This window comes from Taurulus bubalis (genome assembly GCF_910589615.1).
Source record: "Taurulus bubalis genome assembly, chromosome: 21".
Classification (NCBI taxonomy): Eukaryota; Metazoa; Chordata; class Actinopteri; order Perciformes; family Cottidae; genus Taurulus; species Taurulus bubalis.
In genome coordinates, this window is record NC_136609.1 from 3,789,160 (window position 1) to 3,810,222 (window position 21,063).

The 21,063-nt window shown below is 44.4% G+C and overlaps 1 protein-coding gene across 1 annotated transcript in view; it reads right to left on the bottom strand.

Moving 5' to 3' along the window:
• The window catches only part of LOC306753119 (nck-associated protein 5-like), a gene marked incomplete at its 5' end in the record, with an annotated part of 107,158 nt that overhangs the window by 6,406 nt on the left and 79,689 nt on the right, over window positions 1-21,063 (bottom strand). The window contains 12 exons of the mRNA XM_079236962.1: window positions 681-856; window positions 945-1,065; window positions 1,290-1,399; window positions 2,679-2,999; window positions 6,139-6,226; window positions 7,287-7,392; window positions 7,915-11,480; window positions 11,626-11,814; window positions 12,674-12,778; window positions 17,523-17,642; window positions 17,780-17,818; window positions 19,758-19,826. Coding sequence (XP_079093088.1) covers window positions 681-856; window positions 945-1,065; window positions 1,290-1,399; window positions 2,679-2,999; window positions 6,139-6,226; window positions 7,287-7,392; window positions 7,915-11,480; window positions 11,626-11,814; window positions 12,674-12,778; window positions 17,523-17,642; window positions 17,780-17,818; window positions 19,758-19,826 — 5,010 coding nt within the window. The remainder of the gene's footprint in view (window positions 1-680; window positions 857-944; window positions 1,066-1,289; window positions 1,400-2,678; window positions 3,000-6,138; window positions 6,227-7,286; window positions 7,393-7,914; window positions 11,481-11,625; window positions 11,815-12,673; window positions 12,779-17,522; window positions 17,643-17,779; window positions 17,819-19,757; window positions 19,827-21,063) is intronic.

Here is a 21,063-nt window from a genome sequence, read left to right on the forward strand (position 1 = left end):
CAGATGGAGTCAAAACAATCAGGAAGAGTCGGTCTAGAACAGCAAAAATGTGAATGTGTTGTATACAAATATCCTTCTTACTTCCAGTAAACAAGATCGGTAGCATTTTATAATAACTACTCACTATTTAGCATTAGTAAAGCATGGATAAACACTTAATTCATCATTTATAAAGCATTGTTCCAACATGAACATGATTAGTAACTCATTAGTATCCAATTCATAAACACAGTTATATATGTTTGCTTCTTGATTATAAGCTTGACTATTTTGTGTTTCATGATTGGGTTTTCATACTTTATAAATGATGGATTCCCATTTGTAAATGAAGTATTACAGATGATTAATAAGATAATTTAGAAAGTGTTAGTAAATGATAAAAAAATTATTTAAATATAATTTATTCATGCATTTATTTATACATATGATTTAGATATGCACTTTATTAACGTGTTTTAATAAGTATTAGTTAAGTATGTTCTAATCTGTATAGATATTATAAAGTGCTACCACACTTGAGCAGCTGATGTTAAATATCTGAATAAGCGTCTTATGATATCTCTGTTAAAAGAGGGTATAATGACCAATAAAATGCTCGATAGGACCCAGCAGCATGCTGTAAGGAATCGTTTTATGAATAAAACCAATTAGCCGTGAACAATGAGCCTTCAGATACTCACACTGAGTCTGTCTCCCGCGTTGCCATCCAGGGACGAGTCCTTGTGCAACAGGTTGTACTGGGAGATCCGCCGGCTGTCCTTCTCCAGGTGGGAGTACATCTCGTGCTGGTAGTAGTCCATGATGGACAAGGACGTCTCCACACTGCGTCTCTTCAGGGTCTCCTCACTCCGGTCCACTGTGGACGGGGGAGTTAGTTTTAATGGACAATATGGGAAAGAATGAAAACGACTAAAAAAGGAAGCTCATGAATCAACCAGACGGACCTGAGTCCCTCTTCTTAGATCTGTGGACCAGGGTCCTCTGTGGTGAGCATCCGGTTCTGTCTGGTTCGGTCTCGGTGTCGCTGCTGCTCCCCGAGTACGTGCACACTTGCAAGGCTCTTTCCTGTTTAATCATTTCAAAAATGTACTTTAAAATATTGGCATTTTCAAAGACGACTACCAATATTATTCTGTAAAGAACAAACAAATCTTTCTTTCCCCAGGTAGTTATTATAATATTATAATAGCTGTTTTCTGCAACATGTTTTGTCTTTATAAGACGTGTACATGTGTACATTGTGAATGCTTTCAGCCTGCTCTGTGCATATTGTAATGTAAATGACGTACACTGGGCATGTCATGATCCTGGGCTTTCATCCTCCTCTCCGTCTCTTTGTCCTCTGCTGCGATGCTGCTGCGTGGAGAGCAGAGGCTCAACCTCTTGGTCCTGATTGCATCTAACGTCCAAAGAGACAAAAGAGCAATGAGTCATTGGGCGAGCAGTATATAACTGAATAATATAATGCAAATAGACAAAGAGAAGAAGGAAAACATCATCTGAATTCCTCCAAAGTGACAATCTTTCCTGCAGACGGACAGATTGATGAAGCAAAAGGATGAGAATATCCATTCAAGCAAAACCCATTCAACTGCATACACGTTTATTTCTCTGCACATATGAAATGAGCTGCACAATAACCAAGCCATCAAACATTAATGGGGTGCACCCTGCCACTGTTCCCCGCCATGACTCCTGGCAGCCCAGACACAACAGCTTTCGGCTGTCGCCCCCGAACCACAAAGCGCTGCCTTATTATCACTCGGCCCACTGCTGTCTCGGACAGACGCCAATTTAATTGTCTCTTTTAACATTGCGCTGCATTATAATAACGGCCAGTGCTCCATATGGAAATGCTGCATCAGTACCATAAAAGTCCCTTTTACCTTCTTCTTATTAGGGAGCAAACAAAGGTGGCAGACGCCGTGATTGTAGTGATGAAAGGAGGGATAGAGGGAGGCTGAAAGGTACGATGAAGGCGAACAGAGGCTCTTTTAATCAACTCGTTCAGCGGGGAAGACTCAACAGGAGTCGCTCTCGGTTTGCGCCGACAGTTGTGACTCAAATTGCTGCCGCGGCAGTGAGGTAAAGAGATGCGAGCTAATGTCCTGTAAGCATAAAAACCCTGGGCGCTCAGCCCTGCGTGTTATTGTGGCTTTAATCAGCCGTCTGGTTGCATCCTATACACCAACTTCCCACTGTGCGTCGCCCCCAACACAGAGGCAGGTGTATGATCTATGGGCGGTGCTGACATGCCCATCTGATTGCATCCGTCAGGGTTGATGCATTAGCTTCAGAATTAGCTGAACAAACAAGGTTCTTCTTCTAATCAGAGGCTAATAAGAGCCGGCGACTTCCTCTCGTCTGGCGCCCTTGAGCGGTCTGGAGGGAAATGTGTTCACGTAAAGCGCAGTGAAATTCAATATGTCACTTGCTGTCTGAGAGGTACAACAAGCCGTCTCGGGCTTTCAAGGCTGGGCACTTTGCCATCCGGGAGGATATTCATTGCTTTTACGGGCGCGCGTTTCAATTTATATTCCTCTTTGGCGTTGATTGATGAAATCAAATAGAAATTAAAAGGTTCTTCTTTTGTCATAATGGTGATCTTGGCGTAGAATAACCTGGCACTAAATGCAAAGTTTGGAGTTGAATATAAAAAAAAGAAAATTTTGACTCACCTGAAGCTGCTAATTTGGGCAGGCGGCTCTGGGCGTCTTGTGCGCGGTCGCTGCAGGTCACGCTGGGTTCGGACAGGGAGTGACCCATGCTGGTCGGGACATGCGGGCGGGTGTTTGGGAGGGAAGGCACTTTCACGTCAGGTAGTGAGGGGTCTGGGTGAGAAGAGGGAGGCTCCCGATCTAGATCAGAGGAGCCGGCGGTCACCCCATCCGGGCTGGACTCAGATTTGGGGATGTGGCGACCGCCGGCCCGGGTGACGGAATCGGGGAGAGGGAAGGTGCCGATCCCGCTGTCCAGGGTTCTCATCTGACAGCCGGAGCCTACAAAGTGACAGGGAGAGGAGCGTGACGTCTGGAAGGAGAAGCACGGGAACGCCGACACGGGTCGAGAAAGGACGGCTCGGATTCACATGCAACGGAAAGGGTTGTGAGTAAAAAGGGCGTCTGGAGCAAGGTGCAGTAACACGGAGAGGAAGGGAGAAAAGACAGCAATTTTATTTGATGAAGTCATATTTCAGATGATCCTATTGTTCCTGTTCCATCGTGGTAACACCAGATGCACGATTATAATACGTTACGGCACAAGAGAGCACCTGCTGCCAGCCGTTCTGAACAAAACATTGGAGCTGAAGCCCGAGGACACGATCCTCATGCACGCTGGGTGCTAATCAGGAGAAACGACGGCAAGTGGCAACAGATGGATGCGGTTTGGAAGCCTCGACTCGGGCTGCAACAGATGGACGGCCGTTCGGCTCGGCCCGGGTCCTCGGTACTTTGAGCGGCTAATTATTTGTGGTTTGCAAAGCAAAAGGGGATCATTGTGTTTCATCTCAGTTCAAATTCAAATGAGTTATTGCGGTTTTCTTCCTCGTGTTTCTGTGCATTACATCTCCCACTGTTCTGTCTCTGGAGTGAAAACCTCTTAAAGCCGACCGGAGGAGGGATGGAGATGGATCGATATTGGCAGGCTCTGCTGCTCAGCTGTATGGACTCATTGGGATGTCGGAGCAAACACACAGTCTAATCAACTGAATTAAACTTCTCTCTGGAATCTGTTGGGTAAATGTTTAACCTTGTTCACATTTACATTTAAAACTTAAACTGAAACTATTGATCCATTTCCTCTTCAACCTCTTTAATGCTCGTTAGCAATGCGCTAAAGTAACATCTGCATTGTCCTCTGGATGTCAAAGCACCGTCAGTTCATTTACAGATGACGCGACGCCGTCTGTGTTCTTGTTTACGTGCACTTTTACTTTTTTTTAATCTGTCTTGCTGCAGACATTCAACACCACACTGTGCACGGAGAACCTGTGAAAATGAGTTCTCGGTGTTCGGATGCACACGTGCACCTTGTTGCTGGACAGATGGCCTGACAAGCACACGATATACACGCGCATATGTGTATGTGTGTGTGTTTGTGTGAGTGTGAGGAAGACAAAGGTGGAGAGAGCCGTAGATTACAGCGGTATAATTGAATGCCAAGCCTGGTCGTTCAAAATGCCCCCTAAAACCAAACCAGAACACGGTGCACGGTAATTCTGTCCAGAGGCAACAACAACTGGACCCAATGTAGTTTTTCATAAGCGTCCTATCACTTCTCTGCACAACCTTCAGGGTGTGAAGGGAGAGAGCTGGTTAGTGCATCCCTCCAGAGTGTGAAATGGGCTTCATGCAATGATGATGTCATCTCCAAAGAACCGTATAAAGAGAAATCAGCAATCACGTGACAATGCAATGATAATTCACACTATTTGTTAGCTGGTGTAGTATCCTAGTGTCCAGCATGTTGCAGTAGAGCATTTTCTTTTTCTTTCTTTGGCTTTTTCATCATCTGTGTTTCCAAAACGGAGTCCAAAGTAAGTTTGAAAGCCAGAAGCATCAGCAGGCGGTGAAATAATTGCCGAATCATTGGTATTGATCAACGCTGCTGTCAAACCCCTGCAGATGTATTAGGCTCATTCTGCGCTATAGGCCGGTCAAAATGTTATTTATCGTCCCTTTACAAGAGGAAATACTGCCTCGGGGGAAGTCCTGCTAATACACAATAACTGACCAGTGCAGAGTGAACTTCAAAGTCTACATTCATAACTTGGATTCTGCTCAGCGCTGCTTGCATCATAAACCGGCTGCTGTAAACTATTTATATGATTGATGTGTTTGTCTGGCTGGTTAGGCCCGAGAATGCTGCACTTTAGAGATATGTGGCATTAAAGCAGTGCTGAGCAGCTGAAACCTCTATGAAATATTTAGTTCATATACTGTGTGGAAGTGCTTAGCTGGCGGAATTTAAATCAGCATGTTAATCAGGCATAAATGAGACAATTAATTTCAGAAATTTCATTTTTGCCGCCGTGACTGTGACACATCATTAATGCATTTCCACATTCAACACACTCGAGCCCAAACTATTTATGTTTTGATAAATTACTCTCAGAAAAATGTTCAATTATAAACAAAGTGAAGCTGAGAACCAATTTCTGGTTTTGTGGAGATTATTTACATGTTCAGATTCACCACCATAAGAATACTCTGGATATAAACGGTGCCAACAATGAAGCAAACACACAGTACAATGACCAACTTGTACAGCCACTTAGTGAAATATGATATCAAGACATTGATTGAAGCAGCTTTAAATGAATAGTTTTTAACCTTCATTCAATTTAAAGCAAAAAGACAAACTTCTCAAATAAACACCAACATGTGTGTATAAGCATGTTATGGGAGTAAAGTAGCCCAAACTTTTAAAATTGACCAATGCATTGCTTGTCGTGCTATTTTTTCATAGTTTTATAAGGTGAATAAAAACTATGAATATATACGTGTGCCTCCAAGTTATCATAAAAGTCCTGCATACGGTATTATATAAAAAAAAAGTCATGACAACCTTTGAGATCGATCACTGAGACAATTTCTCCAACGTCCAACTAAGTAACAAAGTAGCTGCACTCTCCACGTCGATTTACATATAAAACTGCACTGCAATAATAACAATCATCATCCCGTACTCAGGCATTGCAAAATGTCACCTGGTTGCACATCAATCACCCGACTAGAATGTCAATGAGTTTTTATTTATTTATACATTTTTTAGCAGCTGCTTCTTCTTTTCCCCCACAGTAATGGTGAGTCTGGCACTGAGGGGAATTAGCTGGCAGAGGAATTGAGTTGTCAATCACATCAGGAAATCACAACTGTAAAAAATAAAAATGTGCGAATGCTCCGTTGCACCGGTTGATTCGTGACGGTTAGTGACAGCTTTTCGTGAGCTCTACTTGAGAAAATATGTCCTGGGTGAGGTAATCACTGGCAAATATGAAGCTCAGTTACAACACCAACATTAGGCATTAGAGAAAAGTTGTAAAAAGGAATATTGCACACAACATGCGAGCATTGTTTTGGTTTTTGGCACATACTCATACAGTATACTTGAGTTATCTTTGGTGCAAACGCTTACCTATCATGTGGTCTTGGCAAGCCGTGTCCGGGATGCATCCCGCTTCATTTTCAGGCCTCATGTTGATCTTCTGAGTCATCAAAATGGTCTAGAATATTAATAAAACAGTGATGTTGGTGATACAACCTTCAGTAAGCAGCTGAGATATATCACATTACACTGTAGACAGTGTTTCATTATCTAACATTTATCCATTTGTATGCCTTTTGAGGAAATTTGCAATAGAAAAGTGAGAAAGTAGCACTTATAGTACCTTTAAATGAGTGTGTGTTATGATTTTGTTTTGTTTCTGCCATTGCGTAATATGTTTCAAGTTTTGTTTAAAAAGAAGTAAAAGTAAAGTGTAGTACTTTACTTTAATTGGGTTATTTTTTTAAATGGTTTTGGGGTGGTAAAAAAGATGGAGCTTGTAGGTCATAAAGTGTTCCTCTTTTGTTGCATTCCTGTGGGGAGAAGATAGAGAGAAAGCTTGGAGGATGGTTTTAAATGGCTCTTTTGTCAAACTGAGTGCCGGTGATAACGGGCTCCTCCATGTTATCAAAATCCCACATCATCTGGATTAAATGTCCGACATTATGCAGCGAGATTCTCTTTGTGTGATTCTCTCCTCCACCATTCGGCTCGCCCCTTATACTTTATTTTTTTGTATTGCCGTCTTGCTATTGTCAAGCTCTCTCAAGCACTCGGGCAGTCCGTCATTTTTTTGGACAGACAGATGATAAAGAATAAATCCACAAGGTCATAATTTTGGGCCTTTTTGCTTACATAGTGCGCTAGAACAAGTCACTGAGACACGCCTAATTTAAGTTTATATATTACATGACCTGATGACTGTCTCTCAGCTCAACCTTTGTGGAAACAACAACAACAACAATATTGCTCCGGATGGATACTGAGAAAAGTAGGCGAAGAATTGCAGAGTCCAAAGCACAATGTTAATCAATAGCGATGCTTCGGGGGATATGGTAGTGAAGAGGCGGTGCATGTACATGTACTGAACAAGTGTGGAAACCAGTGGGAATTTGCATGCATGCGTGTGTGTGTGTGTGTGTGCCGGCAGCCTGTCAAAACATAGCCAGAGACAAACAAGAAGAGCTCGACACAGACACACACACATATAATAAAGCCAGTTGTGCTTGCTCACTCACAGCAGTATCTGCACAGATCTCCACGTCTCCCTTCATGTCACTGTGTTTCTTGGGTGTGGAGATCCCAGGCGGCGATGCAGCCACACAGTTGCCCTTCACAGCGGTCCTGCGAGAAAATGAGATTTGATCAGTTTTTATGTCTGCACGGCGAGATCCTCCTTTATCAACTCGCCAGGTGGGAAATGAGCCCGCTGAGGAATTGCATTGACCTGCGCGTAAAGCGCTCGGTGCAGAGAAACGCTTGCACAGAAATGCCGTCAAATGTTGAACAACCTCTGTGAAGATTCAAGTGATTGCTGTTACTCAGGATACAAATCCGTCAGCTGTGATCTGAAGTGTGAAATGTGGAGCTTTACCTTGAGTGTGCCGACTATGTGTCTGAATGCTGGTCCGACTGGGTCGTGACTCAAACAGACAGCTGCTGTTTATTTATCAGTTCCTCCCAAGTTCAACGTAACGGTGGCTCATGTTTAATTTAATAGAACTACCAATTTGTTTTTTAAATCGTCGATTCACTCGACGACACTGAGGAGGCTCGGTGGCAGGAAGTAATCAGCGTCGCATCCGATCAATTAAGGGTAATTCATTCTGGATTTTACTCAATGACAAAGATGTTCTTTTCACCCACCTGCCAAGAAGCTCTTTCACAAACTGGTCCTTGCCGATAAAGGCCGTCGTGCACTGGATCTGACTGGCAATCTGGCCCATCTGGTTGTTGCAGTGGTCCATGATGGAGCTCAGCTTGTTGTTCATCTCAGACAGGTTCTGCACCTCCTGACTGTCCCTCTGCTGGTTGTCATTCTTCTTCTTATCCTTCTTCTTGTCAGACTTCACCTGTTTGCCTCCGAGCACCGATCCAATCTTTGACTCTTTCTTCTCCTCTTTCCCCTTTGGAGAGTCTGCTTTCTTACCACTCAGAGCTGGAAGTTTGCTCTTACGGAGGCCGAACCAGTTGGCCAGAGAGGGTCCCGTTTTCTGTTTGGTCTCACAGGCGGCTACTTTCTCCTGCTCTTGACATTTCTGCAAATTCTCCTCGATTCCCATCATGACTTTCTCTTCAATAGTGCAGTTTGTTGGGCTGTTTTTTTTCTCCTCCGTATCCGGAGTATCTGCCTGGGTTAGGATTTCCCTGCTAAGGTCTGGCTCGTTAGTGGTGGATTCTAGGCCTCCCGTCTCTCGCACTGAATTCACTGAGTGATAGACACAAGTGGAGGGAGGATGAAACTGTGGATGAGAGGCAACTTTTGCTGTCTTACGAATGTTTTTCAAGCCAATTCTATCACTGATGGGTAAGCTTCGGGCCTCCGCCTTCGCCGTGCCCTGTGACCCGTCACCTTTGGAGCCTGATTTAGAAGTTCTCTCAGGCAGGACGTTGTGGCTGTTTGATCCCGTCATGCCTCCATAGTGGCTAAGCCTAGTCCTGGGCGGATGGACAGGGCTCTCCGCTAACCCAACACTTGGTACCTCCAATGAAGTCTGCCTCGACAAAGAGTTTCCCCTTTCCCCCGAGTTGGTGATGATGTGAGTTCGGATTTTTCCCGGTCCATCTAGAGAATTGATGTTGGGTTTCTCAATGTAGTTGGTGCTGAAACTCTGGCTCCTGGCTTTAGCCCCATTCATCCCCAAAGCTGGCTTAAGATGAGGTTTGGTAGTTACAGATATGGATCTGGAGAAAAGCTGACTGCTCCTTTTCCCTTTATCGCAAACCTCTTCCTCCTCTGGCAACACAGCAGCATGCTCTTCGTCTTCCAGTAACCTACACTGGACATCACCTTTCCCCTCTGTAACAGACATCTTGGGTGGTGAATCAATAATGTACACTGGCTGCAAACTGTCACACTGTGTAGAAACATTTAAAGTCACAGTTTCCTTGGATACTGAGTTGATATGATCTTTTTCTTGCTTGCCTGGTATAGAGGGACTATTTTTATGGCTCGGGGGAGATTTTAAAAAGGCTTTAAATCCCATTGGGATGCGAGTTTTTGAGGCTTTATCCGCTGCGTTGGGGGAAAGCATGACTGAGCTGGGTGGGCTGACAACCGCTTTGCCATTTTGGGGTTCGGTTTTACCTTGAGGGGTGTCCTGAAGCGATATAGGTAAACTGATAGAAGTCTTCTGCACTGTCTGATGGACATAATCATGGGTTGATCCTCTTTTACCTGCAAATGAGTTTTGAAGAGAGGACCCTCTGAGGGCACTGTAGGGAGGCGGGACATTCTTTGAGCTTTTAGGTGCATTTTCAGTTTCTGGAGCACACCCTGAGTTTGCAGAAGGGAGGTAGTCTTTCGCGGTCATCCTCTTGGAAGTGCCTTTAGTAGTTGTCTGAGTCATGGCGGGGGACTTTTGAAGGTGCTGACTGGTTTTCTCGACCAGTTTCTGAGGTGCAAGTGCAGTCCCGTAGCCTGCATCCAAGTCTGAACAGTCTTTATCCTTGATGGGTAGCGTAGTTTGCATATTTGGTACAAGTGATGTGTGGTAACTTGGGGGAGGGCCCCTCACAGTGGTTGGCGTGGAGGTTTGAGCCACCCATGTTTTATGTGCTTGAGGCGACCCTTCGTAATTTGGTCTGATCAGTAAGGAGGTGGTGCGGCCCGGAGGAGGGGGAGGAGAAGGGGACCTGAGTTTATTTTTGCTGGTTTCACAGTGTTTGTCTCTGGTGGGCTGTTCGCCGTTGTCAGCATAGTCCAGGTGTCTCCTTGAGAGGTGTGGGGAACTTGAGGAGGAGCCCTTACTCCACTCGGTACTGTTGGGGAGCTTGGAGTTTACTGCCTTTGGGCTCTGTGAGCAGGTTCCTGCTGCTTTAATGAACCTGGACATTTTAACTGCAGGCGAGGAGGGGGATTTCTCTGAGTTTCCACTGATACTTGGTTCAGTGGAAGAGCCCTTAGACAATCTCAGTGGTGATCCTAAAGGTTTGTTTCGACCGGGTATCTTTGAACCACTCGACTTCGGGCCAGAATCGTTCATGGGAGGGATTGAATGGCCTAGGTTAGGTCGGTTGGCTGGTGGTTTGATTAGTTTCCTTTGTGGAGTCAGCTGCATTGACGGCCTCTCTGCACTGCCCACCCTGCTATTGCTTGTTTTGCTTGACCTAATTTGATATTCAGATGGCTTCTCTGGAGATTCAAGAACGGTGTAGTTTCTTGCGTTTGCCGATTTTTGCCTTGTTGGCCTCTCGCGGGGCAGTAGTTCTGTGTAAACGTCAATTATCTTGCTACTTTGGATGTCATTTCGATGGCCGGCACCTGCTTTGAGCTTCTGAGCACAAAGTTCAATAGGCTCTCCTTCGGCATCAAATATTGCCAAAATGCTCTCCTCAGACTGAGTACACTGTGCCCCTTTGGGCTCCTTAATTAGGCTGAAAGGCCTGGGCCTCCCATCTGCAGACTGGGTGCGTCCCTGCTCTCTTCGCAAGCACTGTTGCGCGAGCAGCTTGGCGGCGTCTCGTGACAACCTCTCGGAGTCCCTCTCCGCTTGCTCCGGTGGCTGGCTGAAGGACATTCGGACGTCACTAGACTCAGAGTTGAGTTCCTCTGGATCATCCACGTCGGAGAGGAGGTTTGGACCCTCTGGGTCAGAAGGGATGAAGTGCTGCAAGGATGGTTTAGTAAAAGCTGACTTCCTCCCTCCCTCGGGGAGAAAACTGTTGATGAAACTCAGGAGTTTCTCAGGACGCTCTTTAGAGTCACAACTAGAGGGGTGTTTTGAACCCCCGGGACCTGAGCTCCCGTCCCCTCCGCCTCTGCTGTCTTGTAGCCCCTCCCAGCTGCACAAACTGTCTGAAATGCTGCGAGAGAGCCTCTTGCAGTAAAACCAGCTGTCCTTGGTGGGGACGTCAACCCCTCGACTGGAATGTGGCAATTCATCATCTGCATCGTCGGAATCATAAGAGAACTTCTTGCCCCCGACAGCTAAAGTTCTTCCCACGTGTGTGGGCTTGGACACCCCTTTACTGCCACTCTTGATACCCAGGGAGTAGATGCCCTCGTTGGAGTTCATGCAGTCTTTGTCGGCTGACTTGGAAACCTTGGATGAAACAGAGGAGCTCCTGTGTTTCCTCCTCTGGAGCTTCCTCAGTCCCTCCAGTATGTTGCTCTCCTTGCGTCTTGTGGGCTGCTGCTCCTCCGGCGGGGCGCAGATGTTACTCGGAGCCGACGAGCCCAAACTCAGCCTCTTCTCCCAGGTCAGAGATGACTACAGGGCAAAAAGAAAGAGCGGGTCAACACGTGTTTATCATCTCCGTATCATACAAACAGGGCCTCGGAAGAAAAGCAGCAAACAGGGATCTCGATGAGCTACTGTACAGCTAACGAGTCTATTATAGAGTGACAAGGTTTACCATTTTCCCACAGGAGCGTCCATCATTCCAGGTGTAGGAGCCGCTGGAGAATTCACTGCATGCACTCGACAGGGACAGCTCGCTACTGCTACAGCTGCTGCGTGGGTACACGGGCGCTGGCACTGTCAGACTCAGCTGGCTCAGACACTTGGCCACTGGGAGACCTGCCTTTCCATTCAACTGCACCTCCTATGCGATGGAGACAAGCAATATGACGTACAGTGAATTACTGCATGGTTTAGTCCGCGAGTACTCGAAATGTCAGAGTATTTGGATGTGCGAGTTGTCAGCTGGCGATGCTTGTCTAATTGCTATCTTGCTGTTAAGGATATTTTTAAAAGACTTGACAGACCAATCAAATAGCTAAAATGCTTCGGCAATGCACTTTTCAAACTCAATTTAAAAATATCAATCAAATGTCTATGTGCAGTCATCAGAGCACAGCAGATGTTTCTTTAATTAGCATCTCACTGCAGAGGATTTTACTATGCAATGCATTTTATTTTCACATGCAAGACAAGAAATAAGATATTTCACTCCTCTCATATAAGTGTCACTTGTGCGTATCACCTAATGCAGCGTTTTTAAAGAGATGTGATACTTTCGCACATTCAGATAACGAGATGATTTATGAATCAATAATAATTATTTAATTTTCTCCCTCCTCTTCTGCTCTCAACGATACACTTTAGAGTTTATCAGATGGCATTCTCAAAGGGCTAAAAGGGTAAAATAACACATTTTCAGGCCTCAATGCATAATACATAAGATGACTAATATTCCACAGTGTCCTGTGGAGTCATTTTTTTTACTGATAGCAAGTCAATCGATGGTTTTCTGGTAATATGACAAGGATGTATTCCTCCTAGTGCCGAGTGATACTGCCAGCTCTTCCTGCCCAGAGCAGAGGAGGGGTCACGGCTTCATCTAGTTATGTCTGTATTTTAATATCTTGTAATGATTTCTTGAGTGAGTTGCGGTTATGCTACCTGGACGATTCATACGGCTGAAATACATTGCCTCCTGCGTATGTCCTATTAAAGCTTACACTGAAGGGAGAGTCTGTATTCCTGGAAAGCAGGAAGGCTTTGCTTCTCTCGGGCTCCAAAAGTAAATCTGCCGCAGATAGATCCATGATCCGGGAGTGGAGTTTCTGAAAGGCAGAAGGAAGGACACCGGATTGAAACCTTCATTTCAAGACATTTAAATGACAGAACGGCAGAATGGTAGGGGGATTTTTTCTACATCAACAAGCACATAGTCTAATCAAAAAGTCTGTTTATTCAAAACAAATATTTTCACATTTTATATCTGAAACACAGTAAATCTCTCAAGTTATGATTGTCAATAAAAAAAGGATTTTTTCAAAAGGCTGCACAGTGTGGCCATCAGATTCCCTCTGCTGGTGCCACGGCGAGCCCTAATTCATGCGCTCAAAGTCACTAATGTCATCGGCTCGGAAAAAATTATATGAAAAGGAAATAATTGCATCAGGGAGTAAGGGATTCCTTTTATTTTTTTTATTTTTTTTTATTCATATGCTAGTCTGCAGTCTCTTCTGTTATTCAACTCTTCAGCTTAGGAGGGACGGATACAAAACCAAATACATCTCCACGTATTAATCTCAGAACTTAATTACTCCGGGTTCCCTGCGCTCGAATCAACTTAAACTGGAAACACGGCGGAACATAACGCTTGATCTTTTGCTGCATTTCCTGCCGAGGATCAAGCTAATGCTCGCTGGGAGTATGTATATAAATACACACACGTGTGTATGTGTGTGTGTATTCCTGAGCTCTGAGTCTTAGTTTCCAGCATTCAAATGAAAAGCATTACCTGTAGCAGAACCAAAAATTGCATGTTATAAAAGTGAAAGTCACCTTCTGCAAATGGAGGCTTTGAAAAACCAACTCCTCACATTTTCTTTCAGTGCCATCACGGTTTTAAAGTACAAACTGGTAGATCCATCTTCAATTTTTATTGCGTTCCATAAAACTCTTCGCTGACAGTTTGTATTGACTTTTTTTCTGAAAGATGTCCTCAGAACATTTGGTGGGCGAGAAAAGAGACAGAAAACTGCTCCTAATGACAGCAGAACTTCTCTGTTTCTTTTGTCTCTTCAGACCAAACAACCGGCATCGCTTTGCCCGGAGCCAAAACACAACCGTCCTGCGTGTTTCAATCAACTTTCAGCTAAATGAAAAAGCTCCTTCTGTATTTGTGTGAGCACGTGAAGGAGGCTTTTCACCTTCAGCGACTGGGTGCTAATGGCGCCATGGAAACAGGTCGATGCCCGCTCTCAGAGCCTTTTCTTCTCAAAGATATGCAGCCCTCACTATTTTTAGGATTAATAAAACATCAAGATGCCTGCTCTTTAAAACCTGGTTCTTTTAGTTCAAAGACATTAACAGCAACTGGAGAAGATTTCTTAGAGTTTCCTTTTCCAGGTCACATGTTGGGCTGTTAAAATTTTTTAAACTATTACATTTAAATAACTTCTTACTCTCGTCATTGCAAAGCTCCCTGGACAGTATTCTCTGAGAATGAAACTGCTGCATTGCTTTTGGACTCCAAGCTCCAGATGGCTCCTCATAAAATTGAAATTTTGCCGCATGGCCGGGCCTCCCTGCCGTCCACACGGGGGTGGGAGTGGCTGAGGTGTCACGGGAGGCTCTGATCTTATCGTAGGGTGCCGGGTTTCACCTCCTCAGCATCCTCATCAAGGATTCAGTCAATAGTGTCACAGGGTCGCGGCGATAGATAGTGGAAGGAAACGGTAGATGACAAGGCTCATCTGGAACTTTCTGAGGCTCAAGGCCACGATGAAAGTCAAATAGACATGTATCATGCAGACAGGGTCTTTCAATGACTGATAGTTACCATGTATGATCTTCAATAACTGTTAGTTAACTTTCAAGAGCACGGAGAAGTGCTTCCTGCTTTTGTTCTGTGTTGTTTTTGTGCTTCTTGACTGGTCATATTTCAAGATAATGAAGATCAGCTTAGAATAGCAGCAATAAGCAGCTCCCAAACACACTCGCTGTCAAAAACTCACTGGTTGACTGCAACACACACACACACACACCGACAAGCAGCGAGAGAGAAAAGACAAGACGCCCACCTGCGTGACCCAATCTATACGACTCATCACAAAGGCTTTTCCTTAAGCTGCAGCTGCACACCGCCCGCTAAACTACAGCCAGATATGAGACGGCTCCGAGCTGCAATACGACGAGACGGAGGGGAGATATGGAAAAATATCAGCAAATTTGATCATAAAAAGTGACATAATTTGTTTGAATTTGTCATTTCTACTGTTTTTTTTAGGACATGCACGTCACCCGCAGGCTTGACTAAACTGCAAAAATACGAGAAATAACGAGGCCGAGATGTTTATTTTCTGAAATAAAGATATGTGGCATTTTTGGGCAAGGTGCCCAACTGGTGTGGCTCCCATTAAAAGCATGGTGGTTCGTTATCAGAGGAACTCAAGAGGCCCTCGGGGAACTGGAGAATGTTTAATTACTGATAAGCAAAAAAAAGGTCCGGAGCGAGTTGGGAAACAGAACACTCGTGTGGGCGATCGAGGCTCCAGGAGACACGAGAAATGAAACTCGCCCAGTTTTATTAGAAATGGTGCTCGGATGGTTTAGCAAGTGGGATGATGGGTAATGCAATAACGCAAGTGTGGAGGATTGGTTTCATAAGCGCCACAATAATGCTGCAAAAGTTTTGTTTTACAACTTATACTTCCCACATTCTTCTTCCACGTTATGCTTTGCATGATTATTTGTGCAACAATATATATTTATATTTAGCGTAAAAACACCAGTGATGTTCATCTTCTCACTTGCTTTAAAAACATGGGATTTTTTCATATATATATTGTGGTTTTACAATGTGTGCTACTGGTTTACAGATGAAATAAGGAATAGTTCATAATTACATTCTGGAGGAAGTTGCCCTGTGATAATTATACATGTTTTAACAGCTCTCCCACACATGGAGCGCTCATAATGGACCCGCAGAACATCCGGAGCAGCGTGTTCACATTATGATTAATTCTCACACTGAATAGCTGATGGTTTGAAATGTCATTTTTAAGTAATGAGCAGGCGGGAAACTGACTTCCCTGTGAGAAAACCTACACGTTCTAACGCGACGCTGAGGACGCACGGACCTCACGTCAACAGATACATCATCTCAGGAAGAGAAAAAACACATTTCACAACCTTAATTCTCTTCTGCAGCTCGACTGGTCCCCACAGTGATGTCATCAATATCCCTCCTCGAGCCTTTTATATTGCAGTTTCACTCTACAATGTTCCTGCCTGTCCAATAATGATGCTGGAAGTCATTGGAACTGACAGAGAGCTTTACAACACACCCAGAGCCATATTATTTCTATTTCCTTTTTGCTTTTACTCAGTACAGCTACCGTTTCTGCTGCTTCTTATTTCGCCCTTAGTTTTTCACTTCTACCTCCTCCTCCTTCTCCTCCTCTTCCTCCTCCTCCTCCTCGTCTCTTTGCTATCTCATCTCTCTCCATTTTCACCCTCCTGTCCTTCCATGCTTATCTACCCTTGCTTGCTTTCCTTTCCTCGTCTCCTCCTCGTCTGGACCGACTGACGGCTCCTTTCCCCTCTCCTCTCTCTCTTTTGGCAGCTCGCTATTTTCATATTGACAGCGAGGAACCCTGGAATTCACACAATTATATGGAAACCAACTTCCCAAGCTGACCTTCTTGCCCCACGATGCTAAATCACAATGGATGTGGAAAAAAAGCACATGGTGGCAGGCCCGTCTGTCTCATAATTACTCTTCGAAAATCTAGCTGGAATGCACATGCGGACATTTTTCACTAAATTGGTGTTTTCCAAGCGACCAATGAGATGATATATATGTAAATATATAAACACAGCGGTTGTTGCGTGATGTTTACAGAAAAGAGGGTTAGATCTTTGTTTTTTTCGTGCAAGTTGTCATAAAGCAGATTATTCTTCTCATGGTCCAAACGAGCCAGAACTGCATTGGAAGCAAAAAAATGCATATTTTATTGTGATTTAAGTGGCGGTATAAATGTATGGGTCCTTTTTGTGTGAACATTTTAAGATTGCCTTTGCAGAAGCTCTCCTAAACAGTTCAGGAGTTTACTGCCCGTCCCGCTATGCTATTCAGTCCTTATTTAAGGTTATTTAATTAAGGTATAATTGTAACTTGTAGTTTCTATTGAATTAATGACATTAATGAATGTAATTTGTACTGAATAAGAAATTTAACTTGATGAAAGCTGATAAATGTGCGTGTAAAAAATTACAGCATTTTATACTAAAGTAAAAAACTTTACTTAGATGAAATAAAACAAATGGAAAAATCAAGTTGTCACAAAGCTAAACATTGTGTACGCTCTTGATAAAAAATGATCTTTTTGCATAAAATTACATTTTTATCTGGGGTAAAATATTTTCTATTCGTATTATATTAAAAGTTTAGGTTAAAATCAAATAAAAAATGTAATTTGAGAAAAATACATTTCGCTGTAAAACATTACAGCAATTTTTTTAAGTCGGTCCAAAGTATAATTTTTTCATTGTCGTGAAACAATGAAAATAAATGACTTAACAACTGCTTCTGTTGAGAGAAAAAGATTGATAAGGGTTGATGTAAGAGAGGAACTTAATTTGTTTTGTTTAAAGTAGTCAGTGCTGTTCCATCTCCAGATGAGACTCCAGAGTACTTTGATAACAACTCAAATAAAAAAACAACTTGGACCTCATTAATCTGGGGGAGCTGCTTCCTCCAGAAACCAGGTGACTGTGAGTCAATGCAGATATACGAGTGATAGCGGCAGAGCTAAGACCCGGGTCAGTGTGTCGGGCTCCAGCGGGCCGGCGTACCTGGAGGAGCAGGTCCGAGGCGGGCTTGATCCGCTGCTGGAACAGAGCGCCCAGCGCCCGATTCTGCTGCTCCAGGTCAAAAACTCGAGTCCGCAGCTTCAGACATTCCTCTCTCAGATCCTGAGTAAAGAGCACAGGGAGCGTCAGGAAGATATTCAGCTTTTTATATCCGTATGACTGGAGCGATAGCAGCATCGTGCAATGCATTATTCTAATAATGCAAGATTCTGATGGGTTATTTAATAAAGGAAACAAACCTTCTGGGTGAGAAGCGCCTGCACAACTTGATTGGCGACCTTAAACAAGACAGGAAGAAAAACAAGGCGTTACTCAACTGTATGTATGTGCACCTTTTGACCCTTACAGGCCTCTGTAGACCACCTCTGCTCTGCTAACGCTGCACTTCCTCCTCCGCCAATTCACACATGGGATGAATTATTATGAGCTCATGTGAACACAATAGCACAATATTACAGAGCAGCAGGTGTGTGTGTGTGTGTGTGTGTGTATCTTTTACAAGCTTCAACCCTCACTTCCTCACGCTGGTAATGACAGCGCCAGACTGATGGAGAAGCAGAGGCGTCTGGTCTCTGGTCTCACAGCAGCTCACACCCGGCCCCACTCTCTGAGACCACAACGCCGATGAAGGGCCGGCTCCGATTACGGAACATTGATTGCTCATTAATACCGCGTGAAGCCACATCGCCTCTTTTTGAGTGCCCTCGCTCTCGTTTATTGAATAAGGAGAGATGGGAGTAAATATGGTGAAACGAGCCCCCGGTTTCCGGAACCGCAAGTTACAGATGGGTTTTGTGTAAAATAGCAGAGTGATCAAACGGAGCCTAATGGTATCGGACGCAGGATTTGATTTCTGAATGTGATCTTTGTATGACTTCTAAACAAGTAATTAGAGTACAAATGAGTTCCCACACACACACACATATGCAGATGTGTGGGCCAGCAGCTGGGCCAACATAAAGGAAATAATCATCTAAGCAAGTTAGCCTGGCTGCTTCTGTGCGGTCATTACAGAGGCGGACACAGCCTCCATCATCAGAGCCATCGTTACCAAAGCCCTCCCTCCACTAAAGTCCACCACACAAAATAGTTGAGAAGCAAACACAACAGAGGCGAGTTGAGCCGCCGTAATGAGGGCAGGCAGGCAGAGGAGAGAGCGACTTTATCCCAAATGCAATCCAAGCTGGACGCAAAATAAAGCTGTGGAACAAAAATCCTGTCTTCCCTTTCAATCTCCGTCCTCCCTCTCTCCTCCTCCAATCTCCCCATCCTTTCCTCTTTCATTCCCCCCTGTTTTCTCCCCTCCCTCCGGCAGGTCTGCTCAGTCCGCTGAGCCGCTTGGTTCCAGGACAAATTGGGCAACTTGTCCCCGCTGGACATGCTTCCTCCTGCTTTATTCCCCTCGTGTGGCTCCCTAAACAGCACTTATGAACTCTCACTGGTACCAAGAGGGCACAGAAGTGGCTTTGTTATGTAAACTGTCAGCAACACAAGATCAGGTAAAGGGTATTTAATAGCGTGCATTTTATTAATAGCGAACACAATCAATAACAATACGCTGATGTGGTGGTTGAATATGGGTGTGATGGCGGTGCAGCTACTGTTAGCAATAGCTAGTGCAGAGGAGTGCAACAAAACACACTCGCTGCCTTAATATGCACTTTATTTTAACTTTAATTTGATATTCTACTGTAGATTCAATTGTAAATATTCCTGCTCCCATTTATTGCACTCTGTTTATTGTTAAATGTTAAATGCACCTCCCGCCATGGAGAAATTCCTTGTATGTGAAAAAATACATGGCAATAAATGGTTCTGATTCTGATCATACAAGCATCAAGAAAACGTGTGCATTAAAAAAAAAATAAAAAAAATAACGAGCATCCTTGTTGTTTCTTTTCATTCGTCAAGCCGCTCATGCCGGAGCTCGCTTGAGAACGTAGATAGCCTCTCTGCTAACGTGAGTGATGAGAGATTTTAATGCCTGAAAAAATATGACACCGTTTTCTAAAATTAATTGTTAATCACAAAAATTCCCCTCCGCCTCCCTAAAGTAAATTGCCAACCTGTGGGAAACCCTGTGTGCTCTGCAGGACCTCATTAAAACCTCAATCTTAAGCTCAACAATGCCAAAGTCAAACCTAACTCAACGAACAGGTGTGACCTTAGCGAAACATCTGGCGACCTTGAAAGTGTGGAGATAAACCCGGCTCTCACCTCGTCGAGACAGCGCTCGTACTGTTCCCTCTGGCTCTCGTTCTCCACGGCCAGGGCGGAGTTCTTCTCCTGCAAAAGAGAGCGCGGACACGTTCAGGATGCGCACATCTCCGGTTACACAACGGCGACGGAGACAGAGATAGCAATCAAGCTAACGGGAGAGTTGCCGCGCAAAAGGTTGCGTGTCGGCGCCGAACCAGGAAAAGGCCAATAAAAGACGTGCAAAGCACCACAGAGATAAAAGGTCAAGGGGATGGAAGTTATGATGCTGAACTTTGGGGCGGCAGCCGGCCATTCGGACTATGGAGCTAATAAGAATATCTCCTCCACTTGCCAAGCGGTGAGGCGGCACCCTATTGATCTCTAGGAGTTTCCAATTTGTCAGTGGCATGCAGCATATTAGGGGCTGTCAGCCAGCCGGGCGTCTCTCACCCTCTGCCCTTTAGTGGGAACCGGCGAGGCCTTGATGAGAACACGGGACACATAATTACAACCCGAAGCCTTCTAATTATGCTATCGAGGAAGAAACAGGCACTCATTAAGGACTGATGGTGTGGGTGGATGCATGTATATATCTATATATATAGATATATACATATGTGGTGTAGAGATATATTTAGCTCAAGAAATCCCATGTTTATTTTATTAATCAAGTCTCATGGACCATATTCCTGTTATCAAATGCATAAAACTGCTCTTTCTCTTCCTCAACAGCTACTAAAAGACACCACTGTTTAATATGTGTTCTTTTTTTCTAGAAGTCTGAAGCGTTATCTGAGTCCCCGGGGTCATAGTGGCAGAACGCAACTTAAGTGGTATTTTGTTACCTGAACCCTGACTGTTATTGCCGCTTTATTGTCCAATGACACAAAAGCCTTTTTAGAAGGTTGGAATGAGAATCTCAATGTCATTTTGGACTTATTAATGGGAGTATTATTGTTCCTGCAAAGCACGCCGTAACATCTTCCTCCATCATTGTCCTCTGGAGAACCTTGACATAAACTGCTCTCTTGGCTAACACACACACACACACACACACACACAAACACACACACACACACACACACACACACGCACACACACACACACAAAGACAGTTAAATGTGTGAGGTGACGTGTTTTTTTAAGGGATTATTTACATTTCTTCTTGCTGCCGCCAGGAGATTGGCCGCCGGCGAGGCGCAATGCACACATGGATATTTGAACAGTTCGGTTTGGGTACAAAGAAGCAAAGACGGAGAGAAAGGACCGTGTTTACCGCCATGGATTATGTCACAGTGGCCGTTTTCAAGCTCGTTGAGCCGGT